A 25,873-nucleotide genomic window follows, 5' to 3' on the forward strand; every position below is an offset into this window, starting at 1 on the left:
TTGGGCCATTTCTTTTGTATGTTTCCTTGCGCTACCTCGCAAACGCGGGAGACAGCGACAAAGCAAAAAAAAATATATATATATATATATATATATATATATATATGCGGGAGGGTGAGGGGAGGGCAAGGAATAGAGTGAATTGGAGCGATGTGGTGTACCGGGGTTGACGTGCTGTCGGTGGATTGAATCAGGGCATGTGAGGCGACTGGGGTAAACCATGGAAAGCTGTGTAGGTATGTATATTTGCGTGTGTGGACGTATGTATATACATGTGTCTGGGGGTGGGTTGGGCCATTTCTTTCGTCTGTTTCCTTGCGCTACCTCGCAAACGCGGGAGACAGCGACAAAGCAAAAAAAAAAAAAAAAAAAAAAAAAAATATATATATATATATATATTTTTTTTTTTCATACTATTCGCCATTTCCCGCATTAGCGAGGTAGTGCTAAGAACAGAGGACTGAGCCTTTGAGGGAATATCCTCACCTGGCCCCCTTCTCTGTTCCTTCTTTATGAAAAAAAAAAAAAAAAAAAAAAAAAAAATTCTAAAAGAAGGAACAGAGAAGGGGGCCAGGTGAGGATTTTCCCTCTAAGGCCCAATCCTCTGTTCTTAACGCTACCTCGCAAACGCGGGAAATGGCGAATCGTATGAAAAAAAAAAAATACATATATGTATATATATATATGTATATGTATATAAGTTTGTTGAGTATTCCTGGTAAATTATATGGGAGGGTATTGATTGAGAGGGTGAAGGCATGTACAGAGCATCAGATTGGGGAAGAGCAGTGTGGTTTTAGAAGTGGGAGAGGATGTGTGGATCAGGTGTTTGCTTTGAAGAATGTATGTGAGAAATACTTAGAAAAGCAAATGGATTTGTATGTAGCATTTATGGATCTGGAGAAGGCATATGATAGAGTTGATAGAGATGCTCTGTGGAAGGTATTAAGAATATATGGTGTGGGAGGCAAGTTGTTAGAAGCAGTGAAAAGTTTTTATCGAGGATGTAAGGCATGTGTACGAATAGGAAGAGAGGAAAGTGATTGGTTCTCAGTGAATGTAGGTTTGCGGCAGGAGTGTGTGATGTCTCCATGGTTGTTTAATTTGTTTATGGATGGGGTTGTTAGGGAGGTGAATGCAAGAGTTTTGGAAAGAGGGGCAAGTATGAAGTCTGTTGGGGATGAGAGAGCTTGGGAAGTGAGTTAGTTGTTGTTCGCTGATGATACAGCGCTGGTAGCTGATTCATGTGAGAAACTGCAGAAGCTGGTGACTGAGTTTGGTAAAGTGTGTGAAAGAAGAAAGTTAAGAGTAAATGTGAATAAGAGCAAGGTTATTAGGTACAGTAGGGTTGAGGGTCAATTCAATTGGGAGGTGAGTTTGAATGGAGAAAAACTGGAGGAAGTGAAGTGTTTTAGATATCTGGGAGTGGTTCTGGCAGCGGATGGAACCATGGAAGCAGAAGTGGATCATAGGGTGGGGGAGGGGGCGAAAATTCTGGGAGCCTTGAAGGATGTGTGGAAGTCGAGAACATTATCTCGGAAAGCAAAAATGGGTATGTTTGAAGGAATAGTGGTTTCAACAATGTTGTATGGTTGCGAGGCGTGGACTATGGATAGAGTTGTGCGCAGGAGGATGGATGTGCTGGAAATGAGATGTTTGAGGACAATGTGTGGTGTGAGGTGGTCTGATCGAGTAAGTAACGTAAGGGTAAGAGAGATGTGTGGAAATAAAAAGAGCGTGGTTGAGAGAGCAGAAGAGGGTGTTTTGAAATGGTTTGGTCACATGGAGAGAATGAGTGAGGAAAGATTGACCAAGAGGATATATGTGTCGGAGGTGGAGGGAACGAGGAGAAGAGGGAGACCAAATTGGAGGTGGAAAGATGGAGTGAAAAAGATTTTGTGTGATTGGGGCCTGAACATGCAGGAGGGTGAAAGGAGGGCAAAGAATAGAGTGAATTGGAGCGATGTGGTATACCGGGGTTGACGTGCTGTCAGTGGATTGAATCAAGGCATGTGTATGGGGGTGGGTTGGGCCATTTCTTTCGTCTGTTTCCTTGCGCTACCTCGCAAATGCGGGAGACAGCGACAAAGCAAAAAAAAGAAAAAAAAAAAAAATATGTATATGGGAAAAATCAGGGAAGGGGGCTAATGGGGAGGTGATAACAAGAAGTGGTGACATGAGAAGGAGATGAAGTGAGTGTTTTGATGGTTTGTTAAATGTGTTCGATGATAGAGTGGCAGATATTGGGTGATTTGGTCTAGGTGGTGTGCAAAGTGAGAGGGTTAGGGAGAATGATTTGGTAAACAGAGAAAAGGTAGTAAAAGCATTGCGAAAGATGAAAGCCGGCAAGGCAGTGGGTTTGGATGGTATTGCAGTTGAATTTATCAAAAAAAAAAAAAAGTGGGTGATTGTACTGTTGACTGGTTGGTACGATTATCTAATGTATGTTTGACTATGCGAGGTGCCTGAGGATTGGTGGAAGGCTTACATAGTGCCATTGCACAAAGGCAAAGGGGATAAAAGTGAGTGCTCAAATTACAGATGTATAAGTTGGTTGAGTATTCCTGGGAAATTATATGGAAGGGTATTGATTGAGAGGATGAAGGCATTTACAGAGCATCAGATTGGGGAAGAGCAGTGTGGTTTCAGAAGTGGTAGAGGATGTGTGGATCATGTGTTTCCTTTGAAGAATGTATGTGAGAAATACTTAGAAAAGCAAATGGATTTGTATGTAGCATTTATGGATCTGGAGTAGGCATATGACAGAGTTGATAGAGATGCTCTGTGGAAGGTATTAAGAATATATGGTGTGGGAGGCAAGTTGTTAGAAGCAGTGAAAAGTTTTTATTGAAGATGTAAGGCATGTGTACGTTTAGGAAGAGAGGAAAGTGATTGGTTCTTAGTGAATGTTGGTTTTGGAAGGGATGCATGATGTCTCCATGGTTGTTTAATTTGTTTATGGATGGGGTTGTTAGGGAGGTGAATGCAAGAGTTTTGGAAAGAGGGGCAAGTATGCAGTCTGTTGTGGATGAGAGAGCTTGGTAAGTGAGTCAGTTGCTGTTCGCTGATGATACAGTGCTGGTGGCTGATTCAGGTGAGAAACTGCAGAAGCTGATGACTGAGTTTGGTAAAGTGTGTCAAAGAAGAAAGCTCAGAGTAAATGTGAACAAGAGCAAGTTTATTAGGTACAATAGGGTTGAGGACAAGTCATTTGGGAGGTATGTTTGAATGGAGAAAAACTGGAGGACATGAAGTGTTTTAGATATCTGAGAGTGGATTTGGCAGTGGGTGGAACCATGGAAGAGGAGGTGAATCACAGGGTGGGGGAGGGGGCAAAAGTTCTGGGAGCATTGAAGAATGTTTGGAAGTCGAGAACATTATCTCAGAAAGCAAAAATGGGTATGTTTGAAGGAATAGTGGTTCCAACAATGTTGTTTGGTTGCAAGGTATGGGCTATGGATAGAGTTGTGCACAAGAGGGTGGATGTGCTGGAAATGAGATGTTTGAGGACAATACGTGGCGTGAGATGGTTTGATCAAGTAAGTAATGAAAGGGTAAGAGAGATGTATGGTAATGAAAAGAGTGTGGTTGAGAGAGCAGAAGAGGGTGTTTTGAAATGTTTTGGTCACATGGAGAGAATGAGTAAGGAAAGATTGACAAAGAGGATACATGTGTCAGAGGGGGAAGGAATGAGAAGTGGGAGACCAAATTGGAGGGGGAAAAAGGGAGTGAAAAAGATTTTGAGTGATCGGGACCTGAACATGCAGGAGGGTGAAAGGCGTGCAAGGAATAGAGTGAATTGGAACGATGAGGTATACCAGGGTCGATGTGCTGTCAATGGATTGAAGCAGAGCACGTGAAGCATCCGGGGTAAACCATGGAAAGTTCTTTGAGACCTAGATGTGGGAAGGGAGCTGTGGTTTCGGTGCATTATACATGACAGCTAGAGACTGAGTGTGAACGAATGGGGCCTTTGTTGTCTTTTCCTAGCCCTACCTCGTGCACATGTGGAGGAAGGGGGTTGTTATTTCATGTGTGACGGGGTGGAGACGGGAATGAATAAGAGCAGACAGTATGAATTATGTACATGTGTATACATGTATATGTCTGTGTGTGTATATATATGTATACGTTAAGATGTATAGGTATGTATATATGCATGTGTGGACGTGTATGTATATACATGTGTATGTGGGTGGGTTGGGCCATTCTTTTGTCTGTTTCCTTGTTCTACCTCACTAACGCGGGAGACAGACAAAGTATAATAAATAAATAAATAAAATATATACATTCATCCCTGGGGATAAGAAAGAAAGAATACTTCCCACATATTCCCTGCGTGTCATAGAAGGCAACTAAAAGGGAAGGGAGTGGGGAGCTGGAAATCTTGCCTTCTTACTTCTAATTTTCCAAAAAAAAAAGGAACATAGGAGGGGGCCAAGTGAGGATATTTCCTCAAAGGCTCAATCCTCTGTTCTTAATAGTACCTCGCTAATACGGGAAATGACGAATAGTATGAAAAAACAATATCATTTTTTCTATTATACTTTATCGCTGTCTCCCGCATTAGCAAGGTAGTGCAAGGAAACAGACGAAAGAATGGCCCAACCCACCCATATACACATGTATATGCATACATGTCCACACATGCACATATATATACCTATACATTTCAACATATACATATATATACATACACAGAAATATACATATATACACATGTACATTATTCATACTTGCTGCATTTATTCATTCCTGTCGCCACCCTGGCACACATGAAATGACAACCACCTCCCCACACACATGCGCAAGGCAGCGCTGTCATGTATAATGCACTGAAACCACAGCTCCCTTTCCACATCTAGGCCCTACAAAACTTTCCACGGTTTACCCCAGACGTTTCACATGCCCTGGCTCAATCCATTGATAGCAGCTCGACCCTGGTATACCAGTTCGTTCCAATTCATTCTATTACATGCACACCTTTCACCCTCCTGCATGTTCAGGCCATGATCGCTCAAAATCTTTTTCACTCCATCCTTCCACATCCAATTTGGTCTCCCACTTCTCCTCATTCCCTCCACTTCCGCCACACATATATCCTCTTTGTCAATCTTTCCTCACTCATTCTCTCCATGTGGCCAAACCATTTCAAAACACCCTCTTCTGCTCTAAACCACTCTTTTTATTACCACACATCTCTCTTACCCTTTCGTTACCTACTTGATCAAACCACCTCACGCCATATATTGTCCTTAAACATCTCATTTCCAACAAATCCACCCTTCTCCGCTCACCTCTATCTATAGCCCACACCTTGCAACCATATAACATTGTTGGAACCACTATTCCTTCAAACATATCCAATTTTGCTTTCCGAGATAATGTTCTCGCATTCCACACATTTTTCAATGCTCACAGAACTTTCACCACCTCCCCCACCCTGTGACTCAATTCCGCTTCCATGGTTCCATCCGCTGCCAAATCCACTCTCAGATATCTAAAACACTTCACTTCCTCCAGTTTTTCTCGATTCAAACTTACCTCCCAATTGACTTGTCCCTCAACCCTACCGTAACTAATAACCTTGCTCTTATTCACATTTACTCTCAGCTTTCTTCTTTCACACACTTTACCATACTCAGTCATAAGCTTCTGCAGTTTCTCACCCGAATCAGCCACCAGTGCTATATCATCAGCGAACAACGTGCTTCCCAAGCCCTCTCATCCACAACAGACTGCATACTTGCCCCTCTATCCAAAACTCTTGCATTCACCTCCCTTAGAACCCCATCCATAAGGAAATTCAAACAACCATGGAGACATCATGCACCCTGCCGCAAACCAGCATTCACTGGGAACCAATCACTTTCCTCTCTTCCCACTCGTATATATGCCTTACATCCTTAATAAAAACTTTTCACTGCTTCTAACAATTTGCCTCACAAACCATATATTCTTAATACCTGCCACAGAGTATCTCTATCAACTCTAACATATGCCTTCTCCAGATCCATAAATGCTACATACAAATCCATTTGCTTTTCTAAGCATTTCTCACATACATTCTTCAAAGCAAACACCTGATCCACACATACTCTACCACTTCTGAAACCACACTGCTCTTCCCCAATCTGATGCTCTGTACATGCTTTCACCCTCTCTATCAATACCCTCCCATGTAATTTCCCAGGAATACTTAACAAACTTATACCTCTGTAATTTGAGCACTTACCTTTATCCCCTTTGCCTTTGTACAATGGCGATATGCATGCATTCTGCCAATCCTCAGTCACCTCACCATGAGTCATACATTCATTAAATATCCTTACCACCCCACCAACAACACAGTCACCCCCTTTTTTAATAAATTCCACTGCAATACCATCCAAACCTGCTGCATTGCTGGCTTTCATCTTCTGCAAAGCTTTTACTACCTCTTCTCTGTTTACCAAATCATTCTCCCTAACCCTCTCACTTCGCACACCGCCTCGACCAAAATACCCTATACCTGCCACTCTATCATCTAACACATTCAACAAACTTTCAAAATACCCAATCCAACTCCTTCTCACATCACCACTACTTGTTATCACCTCCCCATTAGCCCCCTTCACTGATGATCCCATTTGTTCTCTTGTCTTATGAACTTTATTTACATCCTTCCAAAGCATATCTTTATTCTCCCTAAAATTTAATGATACTCTCTCACCCCAACTCTCATTTGCCCTCTTTTTCACCTCTTGCACCTTTCCCTTGACCTCCTGCCTCTTTCTTTTATACATCTCCCACTCATTTGCACTACTTCCCTGCAAAACTCGTCCAAATGCCTCTCTCTTCTCTTTCACTCATAATCTTACTTCTTCATCTCACCACTCACTACCCTTTCAAATCTGCCCACCTCCCACGCTTCTCATGGCACAAGCATCTTTTGCGCAAGCCATCACTGCTTCCCTAAATGCATCCCATTCCTCCCCCACTCCCCTTACATCCTTTGCTTTCACCTTGCTCTCACCTTTTTCCATTCTACACTCAGTCTCTCCTGGTACTTCCTCACAAAAGTCTCCTTCCCAAGCTCACTTACTCTCACCATTCTCTTCACTCCAACATCCTCTCTTCTTTTCTGAAAACCTCTACAAATCTTCACCTTTGCCTCCACAAGATAATGATCAGACATCCCTCCAGTTGCACCTCTCAGCACATTAACATCCAAAAGTCTCTCTTTCATATGCCTATCAATTAACACGTAATCCAATAACGCTCTCTGGCCATCTCTTCTACCTATATACGTACGCTTATGTATATCTCTTTTTTTAATACCAGGTATTCCCAATCACCAGTCCTTTTTTAGCACACAAATCTACAAGCTCTTCATTTCTATTTACAACACTGAACACCCCATGTCCACCAATTATTCCCTTAACTGCCACATTATTCACCTTTGCATTTAAATCACCCCATCACTATAACCCGGTCTCGTGCATCAAAACTACTAATACACTCACTCAGCTGCTCTTAAAACACTTGCCTCTCATGATCTTTCTTCTCATGCCCAGGTGTATTTGCACCAATCATCACCCATCTCTCTCTCCATCCACTTACAGTTTTACCCATATCAATCTAGAGTTTACTTTCTTACACTCTATCACATACTCCCACCACTCATGTTTCAGGAGTAGTGCTACTCCTTCCCTTACTCTTGTCCTCTCACCAACCCCTGACTTTACTCCCAAAACATTCCCAAACCACTCTTCCCCTTTACCCTTGAGCTTCATCTCACTCAGAGCCAAAACATCCAGGTTCCTTTCCTTAAACATACTACCTCTCTCTCCTTTTTTCTCATCTTGGTTACATCCACACACATTTAGACACCCCAATATGAGCCTTCGAGGAGGATGAGCACTCCCTGCGTGACTACTTCTTCTCTTTCTAGCCCCCCGCTTCTGTCCCCTTTAGTCGCCTGCTATGACACATGAGGAATGCGTGGGAAGTATTCTTTCTCGACCCTGGTATATAACATCATTCCAAATCACTCTATTCCTTGCAAGCCTTTCATCCTCCTGTATCTTCAGGCCCCAATCCCTCAAAATCTTTTTCACTCCATCTTTCTACCTCAAATTTGGTCTCCCACTTCTCCTCGATCCCTCCACCTCTGACACATATATCCTCTTTGTCAATCTATCCTCACTCATTCTCTCCATGTGGCCAAACCACTTCAATACAACCCCTTCTGCTCTCTCAACCACATTCTTTTTATTACCACACATCTCTCTTACCCTTTCACTACTTACTCCATCAAACCACCTCACACCACATATTGTCCTCAAACAATTAATTTCCAACGCATCCACCCTTCTCCACACAACCACGCCTTGAACCATATAACAGTGGTGGAACCACTATTCCTTCAAACATATCCATCTTTGCTCTCTGAGATAACGTTCTCGCCTTCCACATGTTTTTCAACGCTCCCAGTACCTTTGCTCCCTCCCCTATCTTGTGATTCATTTCCACTTCCATCATTCCATCTGCCGCTAAATCCACTCCCAGATGTCTAAAACACTTCACTTCCTCCAGTTTTTCTCCTGTAAGTCTGCTGTTCTTTGCTGATGACACTGCATTGTGGCAGATTTGATTAAGAAAATACAGAAGTTGGTGCCTTAGTCTGGGAGTGTGTGTGAAACGAGGAACCTGAGAGTAAAGGTGAATAAAAGAAGGTTAATAATTTTGGCAGGGCAGAGGAACAGTTTTGTTGGCGAGTACGTTTGAGTGGAGATAATTTGGAGGAAGTGAAATACTTTAGATAGCTGGGAGTGGACATGGCAGCAAATACAATCATGAAAGTGGAAGTGAGTCATATGGTGGGCGTGGGAGCAAAAGTTCTAGGAACACTGAAGAATTTTTGGAAAGAGATTTCATTATATGAAAGGAGGAAGATGAGTATGCTTGAAGGTACAGAAGTGCCAACAATACTGTATGGAAGTGAAGCATGGGCTACAGATAAGAATGAGTGGAGGGTGGATATGCTGGAAATAAAATGTTTGAGGACAATATGTGGTGTGACATGGTTTAATCAAGTAAGTACCAAAAGGGTAAGAAAGATGTGTGGTAATATGAAGGACAAGGTTGAAGGAGCTGAAGAGGGTGTTCTAAAATGACTTGCACATATTGAGATAATGAGTAAGGAGAGGTTGACAAAGAGGATGTATGTGTCAGAAGTGGAGGAGATAAGGAGAATGGGAGACCAAACTGGAGAGGGAAGGATGATTGATCAGGGACTGAACATACAAGAGGGTAAAGGACGTGCATAGAATGGAGTGAACCGGAGCAATGTGGTATACATGGGATGCTGTACTATCATGTAGGTAGTAGCTGGGAGGCAGCTAACAACCAGGAAGGTAAATTAACAGTACTACCTCTCTATGTATCAGAAGGGTTAGTGACACCTGTGTTGTGAGCCAGCATTCAGTGGCTGTCAAATTGCACTGTTCTGACCCATGTGGACTACTGGCATTCTGTCCACAAACATAAAGGTTCTCCTTGTCATACATAAAACTTGACAACACTTAACTCATACAGCTCATTCTTTGTAACCAGAGATTTTCCAGTGGTCAGTGCTCTGTGCTAGACCTACCTAGGAACATTTAGGCAGGAGCATTAGGTGGAAACATTAGTAAGAAGTAGTTGGTAGGAACATCAGGTAGGAGCATCAGGAAGTAGTTGGTAGGAGCATTAGGTAGGAGCCTCAGTAAACAGTGCACTAGAGTTGCCCTCAGCCATTGGCCTGTAAAAGGTGAGGTAATAAGGACTAAGAAGCGGCACTGGAGTTATGGAGACACTATTGCCATGGCCACCACTTTGAGGAAGTTCCAGCTGGGAATGGACATCAGAGATATAGATAGATAAATAGCCATGTCCCTTGGATAACAAGAGAAAGAATACTGACCGTGTATTCCCTGTGTGTCATGGAAGGCGACTAAAAAGGAAGGGAATGGGGGACTGGAAATCCTCCCCTCCTGTTTCATTTTCCAAAAGAAGGATCAGAGAAGAGGGCCGAGTGAAGATTTTCCCTCTAAGGCTCGGTCATCTGTTCTTGATTTTAAGTTGCTAATACAGGAAATGGTGAATACGTATGAAAAAAAAAGATCGCCATACTATTAATGGACTAAACTAAGGCATTTGAAGCACTCCATCAATGACTGGAATTAAATGAGTGGAAAGAAAACTGTGCACACAGTGAAGAGAAGCAATGGAAAAAATGTTTAGTTAAAAAAGACCCATGTCACACCTTGTCAAACAGTTCAGAGATGTCAAAGGTCATGATAAAAGGTTCACTGAAACCCATTAAAGAAAAATCTTGGGTGGGTGACATTGGAGAGTATTATTAGTATAAAAAAGAGATGGTACAGAAGACCTGAAAGACCTATTAGAGAAAAAAAGATATAGGGTTCTGGCACTTTCTCTGGTTAAAAGCATGCTTCAATTCATAAATAACAGGTTATCAAGACTGCAGAGCAAAGATTAAAGCATCCAAAAAGCTGACTCTCAATAAATCTGGTGATTTCCCTTCACATAAGCCTTCAGTTATTTGCTTACACTCTCCAATTTTGAAAACAGACATAAAGATGTGAAAGATAATAATAAATTTTGAACAAAACACAAGTATCAGCAACTCACCCAAGAGGGAATGACACTGCAGTGCCAGCTTCAGTCATGTAGTAAAGGCCATAGTTATACAATTTGGCTTGGCCATATGGATCAATCAAGATATTATCAGGACTTAAATTACAGTTGACAGTTCCAAAGTTGTTAAGGTAAACAAGTCCTTGAATCACCTGCAAAAACATATTTAGTCTAAGACTCCTTTCTAGAGCCTGGCATGCAGTCATAGATATATCTACTACAAAATTCTCTATTCTAACTACTGAGGATGCTGCGACAATGCAAGATTCTGTTTCTATATGTCCCACATAAATACATCATATCTTACAATTAAATGGCATAGATTGCTGCCTATGACAACACTATGATCCATAAAAGCAATTTCAACTTTCTCAAGGTTTTCATATGAACTTTCTTACCTTCTCAAGGTTCTCACTAGCATTTTGTGGATAGTGAACTACATATCATGAAAATTTCAGTTTAAATGTGCATCACACAATGTATGTATGCATATACCACACCACAACTGGTTTTGTTCATATTTCTGACAGCAAGCCTCATCTCATCATCCATAACCCCTAATCCCATCCTCCCATCTTCCAGCCACTTCATACATTATTTTCCTGTTCATGCTTGATTCCATTTATTATATGTCTATAAGAAATTATATCTGCATCATTTAACCTTATATTTTGTATGCACAATAACTGAATAAATGTATTGTTATGTAAGTAATTCTATATATTTATAATTATTTATCATACTTAATCACCATCTCCCACATTAGTGAGGTAGTGCAAGAAAACAGATGAGCAATGGCCTAACCCACCCACATACACATGTATATACATAAACGCTCACACATGCATATATACATACATTTACAATTCAACGTATACATACATATAAAGGTACACCACTGATTTTCCGGCACTCTTGGTTCCAAAGCCTTGCCGGATTAACCATTTTACTGGACCAACCGCGGTCATGTAATAATAATTCATCAACACACCTCCAACCCACTAATTATACATCTGTGTGTCTAAAGTATACCATAGACTGCTAGAAATTTAAATTAAACAAATATTAAATGTAAATTAAATAAGTAAATAAAATACATTATACACCTGCTCAGAATGAGGTTCTCATCAGGTACGAGTTTTGCAAATTCGTCCACATACTTGGCAGCTCCTTTGTGCTTGGCAGACCGCTTTTCTCGGCACACTTTATTCATGGAAATTCCATGACACTTCTTGAATCTTTGAAGCCATCCTTCACTAGTCACACTCATGTTGTAATTTAAGTTCTTTATGGAACAACTTAATGTTACGTGACAGGTCCACTCCATCGCTCCGATGCTGTCAAAACCATTCGCTCATCACTTGATCGTGCTCAATAATCTTACCATCTTTCATAGTTTTTCTAATCGTCATTTGCCTCTTGGAATCACTGTCTGCATAGAATTTCAATATTTTCTCCTTTTGCTTCTTTATATCATAAACAGTTGATGAACCAATACTGTAGACGTCACACAGGTTATGCACCGAAACACCACGGTCCATTTTTTTTCAACTGTTCTACTTTATCTTGAATCGATACAGACTGGCGTTTACTTTTGACACCACGACTGACACTCTCTTACATCTTAGAAGCCATAGCTATGGTTAAATTTAAGCAAAATAAGCTGAGAATCTCACAGAATTGCGGTATCACCACCAACGAGTGCAGTCTAAAGAATGTAAACAAGTGAGCCCTACACAACACCATCTGTGGCTGCCCAGTAAACTAGTCTGGTGGTCAGGTAATTTCAAGTTCTCTCACGTAATTTTGTCCAAACTAAAGGAGGTGCAGAAACATCAGTTGCTGGAAAATCGGTGGTGTACCTGTATTGTAATTAAGATACCTCAACAAGTTTTGAGTTGGGTCTTTTTTCTCTGTAGTATATGTCATTTTAAAACTAAAGTTGAGTGCTCTTCTTTCTTTCATCTTCCCCTTTTCTAAAATATTTCTGCCTTTAAAAGTCAGGTCTGCAAACACCTAGGGAGCTCTGATTAATTTCTACACTCTTTTTCTTCCTCTATAATCCTTTCAACCATGACTGCTATGACAAGGCCTTGTTTAGCCCATCCCATGTCAGTTATTTTAAAGAAAAAATGTAAGTCAAGGTAAAATTCTGATTAGAATAGATTGCAGATGGTGTCTATTACTTAATGGTATGTGTCATGTTATGACAGGACCTCTTAAATCTCTCATGGTCTTAAGCCATGTGCTCTGCCCACCTGTCTTAGCACTTACCAATCCATTAATGGCCAGACACAAAATTATATAAGTTTTGTGACAGATTGTGTTGTATTGAGAAAAATGAAAAAATATTTTACTAGAATGATTATGAAAAATATATCTTGAAATTGTTTTCAGTAAATGTTTATGGGAAACATAAAATTCTACATGAAATGAACTTATAAGAAAATGTAATAATTTTAAGTACAGTATATAGAGAATTGGAAACTGAGTTTGGAACAGTGTATGAAAGGAGAAAGTTGAGAATAAATGTGAATAAGAGCAAGGTTATTAGGTTCAGTAGGGTTGAGGGATATAAGTTTGAATGGAGAAAAATTGGAGGAAGTGAAGTGTTTTAGATATATGAAAGTGGACTTAGCAGCAGATGGAACCATGGAAGTGAAAGGGGGAGGGGGCAAAGGTTCTGGGATCGATGAAGAATGTGTGGAAGGAGAGAATGTTATCTCAGAGAGGAAAAATGGGTATGTTTGAAGGAATAGTGGTTCCAAGAGTGTTATATGGTTGCGAGGCATGGGCTATAGATAAGGTGTACAGAGGAGGGTGGGTGGGTTGGAAATGAAATGTATGAGGACAATATGTGGTGTGAGGTAGTTTGATCAAGTAAGTAATGAAAGGGTAAGAGAGATGAGTGGAAATATAAAGAGTGTGGTTGAGAGAGCAGAAGGGGCCTCTGTGTGTTGAAATGATTTGAACATATGGATAGAATGAGTGAGGAAAGATTGACAAAGAGGATATATGTGTTAGAGGTGAAGGGAACAAGGAAAAGTGGGAGATCAAATTGGAGATGGTAGGATGGAGTGAAAAAGACTGAGCAACTGGGGCCTGAACATACAGGAGGGTGAAAGGCGTGCAAGAAATAGAGTGAAATGGAACAGTGTGGCATACCAGGGTTGATGTGCTGTCAATGGATTGAACCAGGGCATGTGAAGCGTCTAGGTTAAACCATGGAAAGTTTTGTGGGGCCTGGATGTGGAAAGAGAGCTGCGGTGTCGGTGCATTATACATGACAGCTAGAGACTGAGTGTGAACGAATGTGGCTTTGTTGTTTTTTCCTAGTGCTACCTCATGCGCGTGCAGGGGGAGGGGAGGGTGTCATTTCATGTGTGGTGGGGTGGCGACGGGAATGAATAAAGGCAGCAAGTATGAATTATGTACATGTGTATATATGTATATGTCTGTGTATGTATATATGTGTATACGTTGAAATGTCTAGGTATGTATATGTGTGTGTGTGGACGTGTATGTACATGTGTATGTGGGTGAGCTGGGCCATTCTTTCGTCTGTTTCCTTGTGCTACCTCGCTAACGTGGGAGACAGCGACAAAATATAATAAATAATAAATAATGTATATGTATGTATATGCTGAAATGTATAGGTATGTGTATGTGTGTATGTATATACATGTATATGTGGGTGGGTTTGGGCCATTCTTTCATCTGTTTCCTTGCGCTACCTTGCTAACGCGGGTGATGGCGATTAAGTATAACAAAAAAAGAATAATGTTGATCAGTATATGTATGTATATGTGCATGCATGTGCCTATATGTATATATATGTATGTGTATATGAGTGGATGGGCCATTCATCGTCTGTTTCCTGGTGCTACCTTGCTGGCACGGGAAACAGTAATTAAGTATGAAAAATATGATACATGAGTGTGAACGAATGTAGCCTTATTTTTCTTTTCTTGGCACTACCTCACTGGAGGTGGGGGGGATACTATTTCATGTGTGGCAGGGTGGTGACAGGAATGGATGAAGGCAGCAAGTATGGATACATACATGTGTATATATGTATATGTCTGTGTATATACAGGTACACCACCAAATTTCTGGCAACTGATGGTTCGGTACCTCCTTAGTCCGGACAAAATTACACTGCACTTGGTGGTGATACCACAATTCTGTGGTATACTTATAGTGAAGGATGGCTTTAAAAATTCAAGAAGCATCATGGAATTTCCATGAATAAAGTGTGCAGAGAAAAGCAGTCTGAAAACCACGAAGGAGCTGCCAAGTATGTGGATGAATTTGTGAAACTCGTAGCTGACAAACAGCTCCATCCTGAGCAGGTGTGTAATGCATACAAAATTGCATTATTCTGGCAATGCACACCTAGGAAAACACTAACAACAGAAAATGAAGAAGACCCCAAAGGATTCAAACAGGGGCGTATCTAGGGGAAATACCACCTATGGGAAGCACTGAAATTGAGCCCCTGTCCAAACATATAACACCAATATTTTTTTTTTCTTTTTTTTGCTTTGTCGCTGTCTCCCGCATTTGCAAGGTAGCGCAAGGAAACAGAAGAAAGAAATGGCCCAACCCACCCCCATACACAAGTATATACATACGTCCACACACGCAAATATACATACCTACACAGCTTTCCATGGTTTACCCCAGACGCTTCACATGCCCTGATTCAATCCACTGACAGCACGTCAACCCCGGTATACCACATCGATCCAATTCACTCTATTCCTTGCCCTCCTTTCACCCTCCTGCATGTTCAGGCCCTGATCACACAAAATCTTTTTCACTCCATCTTTCCACCTCCAATTTGGTCTCCCACTTCTCCTCGTTCCCTCCACCTCCGACACATATATCCTCTTGGTCAATCTTTCCTCACTCATTCTCTCCATGTGCCCAAACCATTTCAAAACACCCTATTCTGCTCTCTCAACCACGCTCTTTTTATTTCCACACATCTCTCTTACCCTTACGTTACTTACTCGATCAAATCACCTCACACCACACATTGTCCTCAAACATCTCATTTCCAGCACATCCATCCTCCTGCGCACAACTCTATCCATAGCCCACGCCTCGCAACCATACAACATTGTTGGAACCACTATTCCTTCAAACATACCCATTTTTGCTTTCTGAGATAATGTTCTCGACTTCCACACATTCTTCAAGGCTCCCAGGATTTTCGCCCCCTCCCCCACCCTATGATCCACTTCCGCTTCCATGGTTCCATCCGCTGCCAGATCCACTCCCACATACCTAAAACACTTTACTTCCTCCAGTTTATCTCCATTCAAACTTACCTCCCAATTGACTTGACCCTCAACCCTACTGTACCTAATAACCTTGCTCTTATTCACATTTACTCTTAACTTTCTTCTTTCACACACTTTACCAAACTCAGTCACCAGCTTCTGCAGTTTCTCACATGAATCAGCCACCAGCACTGTATCATCAGCGAACAACAACTGACTCACTTCCCAAGCTCTCTCATCCCCAACAGACTTCATACTTGCCCCTCTTTCCAAAACTCCTGCATTTACCTCCCTAACAACCCCATCCATAAACAAATTAAACAACCATGGAGACATCACACACCCCTGCCGCAAACCTACATTCAATGAGAACCAATCACTTTCCTCTCTTCCTACACGTACACATGCCTTACATCCTCGATAAAAACTTTTCACTGCTTCTAACAACTTGCCTCCCACACCATATATTCTTAATACCTTCCACAGAGCATCTCTATCAACTCTGTCATATGCCTTCTCCAGATCCATAAATGCTACATACAAATCCATTTGCTTTTCTAAGTATTTCTCACATACATTCTTCAAAGCAAACACCTGATCCACACATCCTCTACCACTTCTGAAACCACACTGCTCTTCCCCAATCTGATGCTCTGTACATGCCTTCACCCTCTCAATCAATACCCTCCCATATAATTTACCAGGAATACTCAACAAACTTACACCTCTGTAATATGAGCACTCACTCTTATCCCCTTTGCCTTTGTACAATGGCACTATGCACGCATTCCGACAATCCTCAGGCACCTCACCATGAGTCATACATACATTAAATAACCTTACCAACCAGTCAATAATACAGTCACCCCTTTTTTACTAAATTCCACTGCAATACCATCCAAACCTGCTGCCCTGCCGGCTTTCATCTTCCGCAAAGCTTTTCCTACCTCTTCTCTGTTTACCAAATCATTTTCCCTAACCCTCTCACTTTGCACACCACCTCGACCAAAACACCCTATATCTGCCACTCTATCATCAAACACATTCAACAAACCTTCAAAATACTCACTCCATCTCCTTCTCACATCACCACTACTTGTTATCACCTCCCCATTTGCGCCCTTCACTGAAGTTCCCATTTGCTCCCTTGTCTTATGCACTTTATTTACCTCCTTCCAGAACATCTTTTTATTCTCCCTAAAATTCAATGATACTCTCTCACCCCAACTCTCATTTGCCCTCTTTTTCACCTCTTGCACCTTTCTCTTGACCTCCTGTCTCTTTCTTTTATACATCTCCCACTCAATTGCATTTTTTCCCTGCAAAAATTGTCGAAATGCCTCTCTCTTCTCTTTCACTAATAATCTTACTTCTTCACCCCACCACTCACTACCCTTTCTAATCAACCCACCTCCCACTCTTCTCATGCCACAAGCATCTTTTGCGCAATCCATCACTGATTTCCTAAATACATCCCATTCCTCCCCCACTCCCCTTACTTCCATTGTTCTCACCTTTTTCCATTCTGTACTCAGTCTCTCCTGGTACTTCCTCACACAAGTCTCCTTCTCTCACCACCCTCTTCACCCCAACATTCACTCTTCTTTTCTGAAAACCCATACAAATCTTCACCTTAGCCTCCACAAGATAATGATCAGACATCCCTCCAGTTGCACCTCTCAGCACATTAACATCCAAAAGTCTCTCTTTCACGCGCCTGTCAATTAACATGTAATCCAATAACGCTCTCTGGCCATCTCTCCTACTTACCTACGTATACTTATGTATATCTCGCTTTTTAAACCAGGTATTCCCAATCAACAGTCCTTTTTCAGCACATAAATCTACAAGCTCTTCACCATTTCCATTTACAACACTGAACACCCCATGTATACCAATTATTCCCTCAACTGCCACATTACTCATCTTTGCATTCAAATCACCCATCACTATAACCTGGTCTCTTGCATCAAAACCACTAACACACTCATTCAGCTGCTCCCAAAGCACTTGCCTCTCATGATCTTTCTTCTCATGCCCATGTGCATATGCACCAATAATCACCCATCTCTCTCCATCAACTTTCAGTTTTACCCATATTAATCAAGAATTTACTTTCTTACATTCTATCACATACTCCCACAACTCCTGTTTCAGGAGTACTGCTACTCCTTCCCTTGCTCTTGTCCTCTCACTAACCCCTGACTTTACTCCCAAGACATTCCCAAACCACTCTTCCCCTTTACCCTTGAGCTTCGTTTCACTCAGAGCCAAAACATCCAGGTTCCTTTCCTCAAACATACTACCTATCTCTCCTTTTTTCACATCTTGGTTACATCCACACACATTTAGACACCCTAGTCTGAGCCTTCGAGGAGGATGAGCACTCCCCGCGTGACTCCTTCTTCTGTTTCCCATTTTAGAAAGTTGAAAAAATACAAGGAGGGGAGGATTTCTGGCCACCCGCTCCCGTCCCCTCTAGTCGCCTTCTACAACACGTGAGGAATGCGTGGAAAGTATTCTTTCACCCCTATCCCCAGGGATAATACATATATATATACATATATATAAATATATAGGGGATAGGGGAGAAAGAATACTTCCCACGTATTCCCTGCGTGTCGTAGAAGGCGACTAAAAGGGAAGGGAGCAGGGGGCTGGAAATCCTCCCCTCTCGTTTTTTTTTTTTTTTTCCAAAAGAAGGAACAGAGAAGAGGTCGAGGTGAGGATATTCCCTCAAAGGCCCAGTCCTCTGTTCTTAACGCTACCTCGCTATCGCGGGAAATAGCGAATAGTATGAAAAAAAAAATATATACATATACACATACATACACATACACACGCACATATACACACACACACACATATACATATATATACATATGAAAAATGTAAGAAACAATTTAGAAAACTGAAACTTCTAGCTTGAAATGAAATGAAAAAATGAATGTCACATAATGGTTCAACCTCTGGCTATGGAAAAGGGAAATGTATAATATTATCTCTCTTTATTACCTCTGCCAAAGAGATTACATTTTTACTGGCATTTGTTTGTTTGTCTGTGAGCAACTTTCAAAAGTTATGAACAAATTTCGATGAAATTTTCAGAAAAAGTCAGAAATGACACAAGGACCGTTTGATTAGATTTTTGGGAGTGATCTGAATCATTGTCTGGATCCAGGACGCCATTACAGAAATATCAATTTTTGTGAGCAACTATTGAACTAATATCAATGTGATTCCAAATGCCAAAGATATGTTTTCATGTTCAAGAAATCTAAATCTTTGAGATCTGAATCATTGTCTGGATCTGGGACACCATTACACCACTGGCGCCCCCTTTCAAGTGGCGCCCAGGGCACCTGCCTTACTTTCCATATCTTAGATACATCACTGGATTCAAACAATCTAAGGACAGACTTACCATCTTTGGGTGCTTAAACATTTGATATTTGTTTAATGGTTAATCCAACAAGGCTTTGGAACCAAGAGTGCCTGAAAATCGGTGGTGTACCTGTAGTAAGTTTCAATTGGCTTCACCCATAAAGTACTGGTATTAATCAACAACATTGCTTAAACTTTTCCAGTTTAACAGCCTTACTAATGCACTTTAGAAGTTCAACAGCATAAGTGATCATATCATCTCCAATTATACTAAATCAATACAATGGATTCCATTCTTGAATTTAACATTCAAATATACCCTTTCCTTCCATAAAACACATCTTACATTTTTTATCATCTTCCTCAAAATCTATTTCACATTCCTATCCAGTGATGTATCTTAGTTTTATTCTAACTCTAATAATATCCACATGCCTGTTGTGTATGCCTAATTTTTCCTGGTATATGGAATTCAACACCTCAAAATATTTCATCATCCTGCTTTATACTCCAACTGCTTTCTATCATCCCCTCTATTTCCACTAACTCCGGCTCTTTAAAGTTCCTTCTGCTAATATTCTTTACTTGTACTATATGTTTAGGTACATAAAAATCTACCTCACTTCTCCTACATTCATCTTTAGCTACAGTATCAGCCAATTCATTTCCACTGAGTTCATGCACAGGTACACAGAGGAATGAAACATGTTTTTTAAAACCAAATACTACATTTAATTTCCTTAGTAAGCATATCCTTATTTTCCATAGTTTTACTGTTTGAAGCCAATCCTATGGGAAGCAGCAGTCTGATGTGAAACAAGGGCCAAAGCCTTGGTGGCAGGGACATGAAGAGACAACTCACAAACAACAACCTAACCACATAATTAGTTTAACTTTCTTGTCCCAGTACCTCTTCCTCTTCTTTTGGGGCCCTGTAGTAATCAGGAAGCTGGGTATATCCACTAAATGGTACCACAGGTCAAAAAGTGAGATGATCTTATGTTTTTCTTTGTGCAGTGAGAGAACAATTCATGAGCAAATGTTCAGCATCTCTAATGTGGAAGTTTCATCTTTGGCATGAGGGGTGCTATGGTATGATGAATCAGTTTGGAGAGGTGTTGAGATGTGTGGCATTTAGAACAAACAGGAAGCTGTACATATCTGGGAAGTATGGTTTCAGATGGGTGTATGTCAGGTGGAGAAGAGTTTAAGTATGTTAAAGTTGTTTATAATCTAAGTCTGTAGAGTGAGAATATGATCTGTAAATGCAGTCTGTTGATAAAAGTGGTATCTGTGAGCAGAGACTAAGCATTGCCACATGAGGTAGGGTGAGACTGTGTTTTTACTTGGGGGATGGGGGTTACTTGTTAAGGTGAGGATGACAAACTTGTACTGTGCTGTAAATATTTCTAATTCATTGTACATTGCTAAATGTTTGTGGTTTTTAAGCTACACACCAAGTATCCTACCTTTCCTTCACTTTCCCGTTCTTATGGTACTGAAGGTGTCTCTCCTATAAACAAAGCAACTCCTTGGTTCCTGTTTCTCCCCGAGCTATATTTTGGATGACTGACATTCTTTCACCCCCTGAAGCTCCTCTTACTAATCCTATCCCTTCCTGCAATCTCTTTTGGAAGTTTGAAAAGTACTTCTCTTTCTGAACACAAGCAAGGCTTACGGTCCTAATGGCATCCATACTCATGTGCTGAAAGAGTGTACCTCTAAACTTGCACCAGTGCTTGCTTGTTTGCTTTGTTTTTGTTTCAAGACCAGAATCCTCCCTTCTTGGAAGCATGCATTAGTACATCCCTAGGAAGGGTGACCATTCTAACCCCTCAAACTATCATCCTGTTGCTTTGACATCTTCTATTTCTAAAGTTTTTAAATCCCTCCTCAACTTTTATATCCTCAGACATCTTGAATCTCACAGTCTTCTCTCTGATCACAAATTCTTTCCTATTTTCCTGATGTCTGGTCATCATACTTGAATGATTTGGGAGAACCCCATGTAGTTACCCTTGATATATATCCAAAGCTTTTGACTGCATGTAGCATCAGGATCTTATCTCTAAGTTCCCCCGCTTTTGGCTTCCCTCCCTCACTTTGCTTCCTCATATCTAGCTTTCTCTCTGACCAATCTATCTCTGTGTTTGTTGATGGATAAACCATTCCCCCTTTCTCCATCAACAGCAGTGTACCTCAAGATTCTGTCCTGTCTCCTGCACTTTTCCTCCTTTTTATCAACAAACTCCTTTCTTTCACAAAGAACCAAAAGCAATCATATGCTGATGACTCAATGCTGTACTCCTCCACATCCTTCAACTCTTCTTTCTTTTCTATCTCTTGATCTGCATCTTGTCTCTTCACAACTTCTTAAATAAACTCAGACTTGGACAGGATATCTCAGTGGGGTAGACGAAATGATATGAACATACATATCTTGGAAACCCCTCATTGCAGAAATTGCAAAGCTTGCCTCTAAAAAACTGTGAATGCTGTTTAGATGTTGAAATTTCTATTCTGCTAAACACAAAGAAGTTATCCATTCTTGTATGGAATACTGCTCTTACATCTGGGGAGGTACTAGCTCTGCATCTTTACTTGACAAAGCTGAGTCAAAAGCAGTCTGACTTATAAACTCTCCTGGCTAACTTCTAAACTTGACCTGCTAGCCCTATGCTGCAATGTTGGTTCATTTTCCCCCTCCTATAGGTATTTCTTTGGTATATGCTCCTGCGAGCCAGCTGTTGTGCTCCCTCCCTACTAAACCATAAAATACTCAGCAAGCTGATGCAGTACATGATTACTGTTACCACTGGCAATGCAAGAGTAGGCTGTTTTGATACCTTTTTCTTCCCTTCATCTCAGAACTTTGGAACTCTCTCCTCTCTAATGTCTTTCCCTTTAGCTATGATCTCCCAAATTTTAGAAGACAGGATTTCCCACTTCCTCCAAAATTTCTAAATACTTTCCTTTGTCTTGTCTTTTTCCCTTTCACTAACCTCTCAACATTTCAATTAAGGCCCAGCCTTGATGTGGACTTTTGTCCGTGACTGGAACCTCCAGCGTAAAAAGAAAAAAGTGTACAAGACAAAATAGAAAATATACCTGTACATACTATCAAGCACTGAAAGTTTTCTGTTGCTTACTGCTTTACCAAAATCCCTTTATATGATTTTTACATGCTAAAAGGGAAACAATGACATGTCCTTGGATAGCTTATAAATAAGAATACACTTCCCAGGGGATACTAAGTTACACGGGATATCAGGTAATTTCAGGGTGAATTCCATGAAAATAAAATGTAAGACAATTAAACAATTTATAGCAACTCAATAACTTAGAGGTGTTGTATTAGGCAATATCAGGTAATTTCAGGGTGAATTCCATGACAATGAAATGTAAGACAATTAAACAATTTATTGCAACTCAATAACTTATAGGTGTTGTATAAGGTAATCTCTAGACAAATAAAAAATGTGTAATAGATAAAAAAAAAGGGAAGAATACCTGCCAGTCCAAAACATTCATGCACAAGCAGAATAACCCTAGCTCTAATAAGCAGGGATCTTCCAAACTGTGTAGTTATCACATGATGACAGTGCAATGTAGCAGTTTTTACAGCCCCTGTGAGGCTAAAGGAACACAATTACGTCTCCAGTTTACCGCAGATGGCTCAAGAGCATCCATATAGTGTAATAGGCTACCAAATACTCAACAGCCACAAAAAACAAGGCACTTACAGTTCTATCTGCAACACCACTGTGTTACTCCTGCAAGTGGGCTTATCAGGTGAATCATGCTAATCATGGTTATAACACCATTCCACCTGCGACAGTATAAGCCTATCCCTATGAAAGAGGCAATTAAGCTAGATTTCTGATGTTAATGGTGATTGGATGGGTAGAAGCAGATGAATTAATATGCCAGTGGTCTTTTTAGTGGAATAGAAATCGTTTGTCATGGTTTGGTTACATGGAGAGAATGAGTGAGGAAAGATTGACCAAGAGGATATATGTGTCCGAGGTGGAGGGAACGAGGAGAAGTAGGAGACCAAATTGGAGGTGGAAAGATAGAGTGAAAAAGATTTTGAGTGATCGAAGCCTGAACATGCAGAGGGTGAAAGGCGTGCAAGGAATAGAGTGAATTGGAACGATGTGGTATACCAGGGTCGACGTGCTGTCAATAGATTGAACCAGGGCATGTGAAGCGTCTGGGGTAAACCATGGAAAGTTCTGTGGGGCCTGGATGTGGAAAGGGAGCTGTGGTTTCGGTGCATTATTACATGACAGCTATAGACTGAGTGTGAACGAATGTGGCCTTTGTTGTCTTTTCCTAGCGCTACCTCGCACACATGAGGGGGAGGGGGTTGTTATTCCATGTGTGGCGAGGTGGCGATGGGAATAAATAAAGGCAGACAGTATGAATTATGTACATGTGTATATATGTATATGTCTGTGTGTGTATATATATATGTGTACATTGAGATGTATAGGTACGTATATTTGCGTGTGTGGACATGTATGTATATACATGTGTATGTGGGTGGGTTGGGCCATTTCTTTCGTCTGTTTCCTTGTGCTACCTCGCTAACGCGGGAGACAGTGACAAAGCAAAATATAATAAAATAAGAAATCGCCCTACCCACAATATGGTTTAAAAGTACATATGCTAAAAAAAAGAGGAAAAAAATAGCCCCTAGCTGCCTACTGAGTTTTAGGCCTAAAGCTGAATCTGGAGAGAGAACCTGCCTGACTTAGATAGGAAATGAGGAGCTCCACAGATAATTCTTTGGAAGATGGTCTTGATGCTGGATGACTACCACCTGTCACCACATATGAGCTAAGGAAGAAGCCAGCCGCCTGCACAAATGGATGGTTACTTAAATTTCAGCAAGCCTAGCAATGCAGCCACAGGTGTGCAGTTAATGAGAGAAAGGTGCACATATCAAGAAGCTGAAGTTTAAAGAGTCAGACAGTGAGCGGAAATCTATGGAACATTCGTTATAGTACAGTGTATGTGTAGTCTGGCATCTTAGTTTGCATACAAGGTAAGAAATTCTTGGCAATAAAAGAAATATATATTTATTTATCTATTCATTTTTTTTTTCTTTGTCGCTGTCTCCCGCGTTTGCGAGGTAGTGCAAGGAAACAGACGAAAGAATGGCCCAACCCACCCACATACACATCTATATACATACATGTCCACACACGCAAATATACATACCTATACATCTCAATGTATACATATATATATATATATACACACACAGACATACACATTTTATTTATTTATTTTGCTTCGTCGCTGTCTCCCGCGTTTGCGAGGTAGCGCAAGGAAACAGACGAAAGAAATGGGCCAACCCATCCCCATTCACATGTATATACATACACGTCCACACACGCAAATATACATACCTATACATCTCAAATGTACACATATATATACACACACAGACACATACATATATACCCATGCACACAAATCACACAGTCTGCCTTTATTCATTCCCATCGCCACCTCGCCACACATGGAATACCATCCCCTTCCCCCCTCATGTGTGCGAGGTAGCGCTAGGAAAAGACAACAAAGGCCTCATTCGTTCACACTCAGTCTCTAGCTGTCATGCAATAATGCCCGAAATCACAGCTCCCTTTCCACATCCAGGCCCCACACAACTTTCCATGGTTTACCCCAGACGCTTCACATACCCTGATTCAATCCACTGACAGCATGTCAACCCTGGTATACCACATCAATCCAATTCACTCTATTCCTTGCCCTCCTTTCACCCTCCTGCATGTTCAGGCCCCGATCACACAAAATCTTTTTCACTCCATCTTTCCACCTCCAATTTGGTCTCCCACTTCTTCTCGTTCCCTCCACCTCCGACACATATATCCTCTTGGTCAATCTTTCCTCACTCATTCTCTCCATGTGACCAAACCATTTCAAAACACCCTCTTCTGCTCTCTCAACCACGCTCTTTTTATTTCCACACATCTCTCTTACCCTTACATTACTTACTCGATCCAACCACCTCACACCACACACTGTCCTCAAACATCTCATTTCCAGCACATCCACCCTCCTGCGCACAACTCTATCCATAGCCCACGCCTCGCAACCATACAACATTGTTGGAACCACTATTCCTTCAAACATACCCATTTTGCTTTCCGAGATAATGTTCTCGACTTCCACACAGTCTTCAAGGCTCCCAGGATTTTCGCCCCCTCCCCCACCCTATGATCCACTTCCGCTTCCATGGTTCCATCCGCTGCCAGATCCACTCCCACATATCTAAAACACTTTACTTCCTCCAGTTTTTCTCCATTCAAACTTACCTCCCAATTGACTTGACCCTCAACCCTACTGTACCTAATAACCTTGCTCTTATTCACATTTACTCTTAACTTTCTTCTTTCACACACTTTACCAAACTCAGTCACCAGCTTCTGCAGTTTCTCACATGAATCAGCCACCAGCGCTGTATCATCAGCGAACAACAACTGACT

The 25,873-nt window shown here is 41.1% G+C and overlaps 1 protein-coding gene across 2 annotated transcripts in view; it reads right to left on the bottom strand.

Moving 5' to 3' along the window:
• LOC139750928 (TBC domain-containing protein kinase-like protein) overlaps positions 1-25,873 on the bottom strand; it is a 145,800-nt gene that overhangs the window by 12,085 nt on the left and 107,842 nt on the right. For both annotated transcript variants that reach the window (XM_071665840.1, XM_071665841.1), the window contains exon 4: positions 10,678-10,835. In XM_071665840.1, the coding sequence (XP_071521941.1) occupies positions 10,678-10,835 (158 nt within the window). The remainder of the gene's footprint in view (positions 1-10,677; positions 10,836-25,873) is intronic.

This window comes from Panulirus ornatus, chromosome 10 (genome assembly GCF_036320965.1).
Source record: "Panulirus ornatus isolate Po-2019 chromosome 10, ASM3632096v1, whole genome shotgun sequence".
Taxonomy (NCBI): Eukaryota; Metazoa; Arthropoda; class Malacostraca; order Decapoda; family Palinuridae; genus Panulirus; species Panulirus ornatus.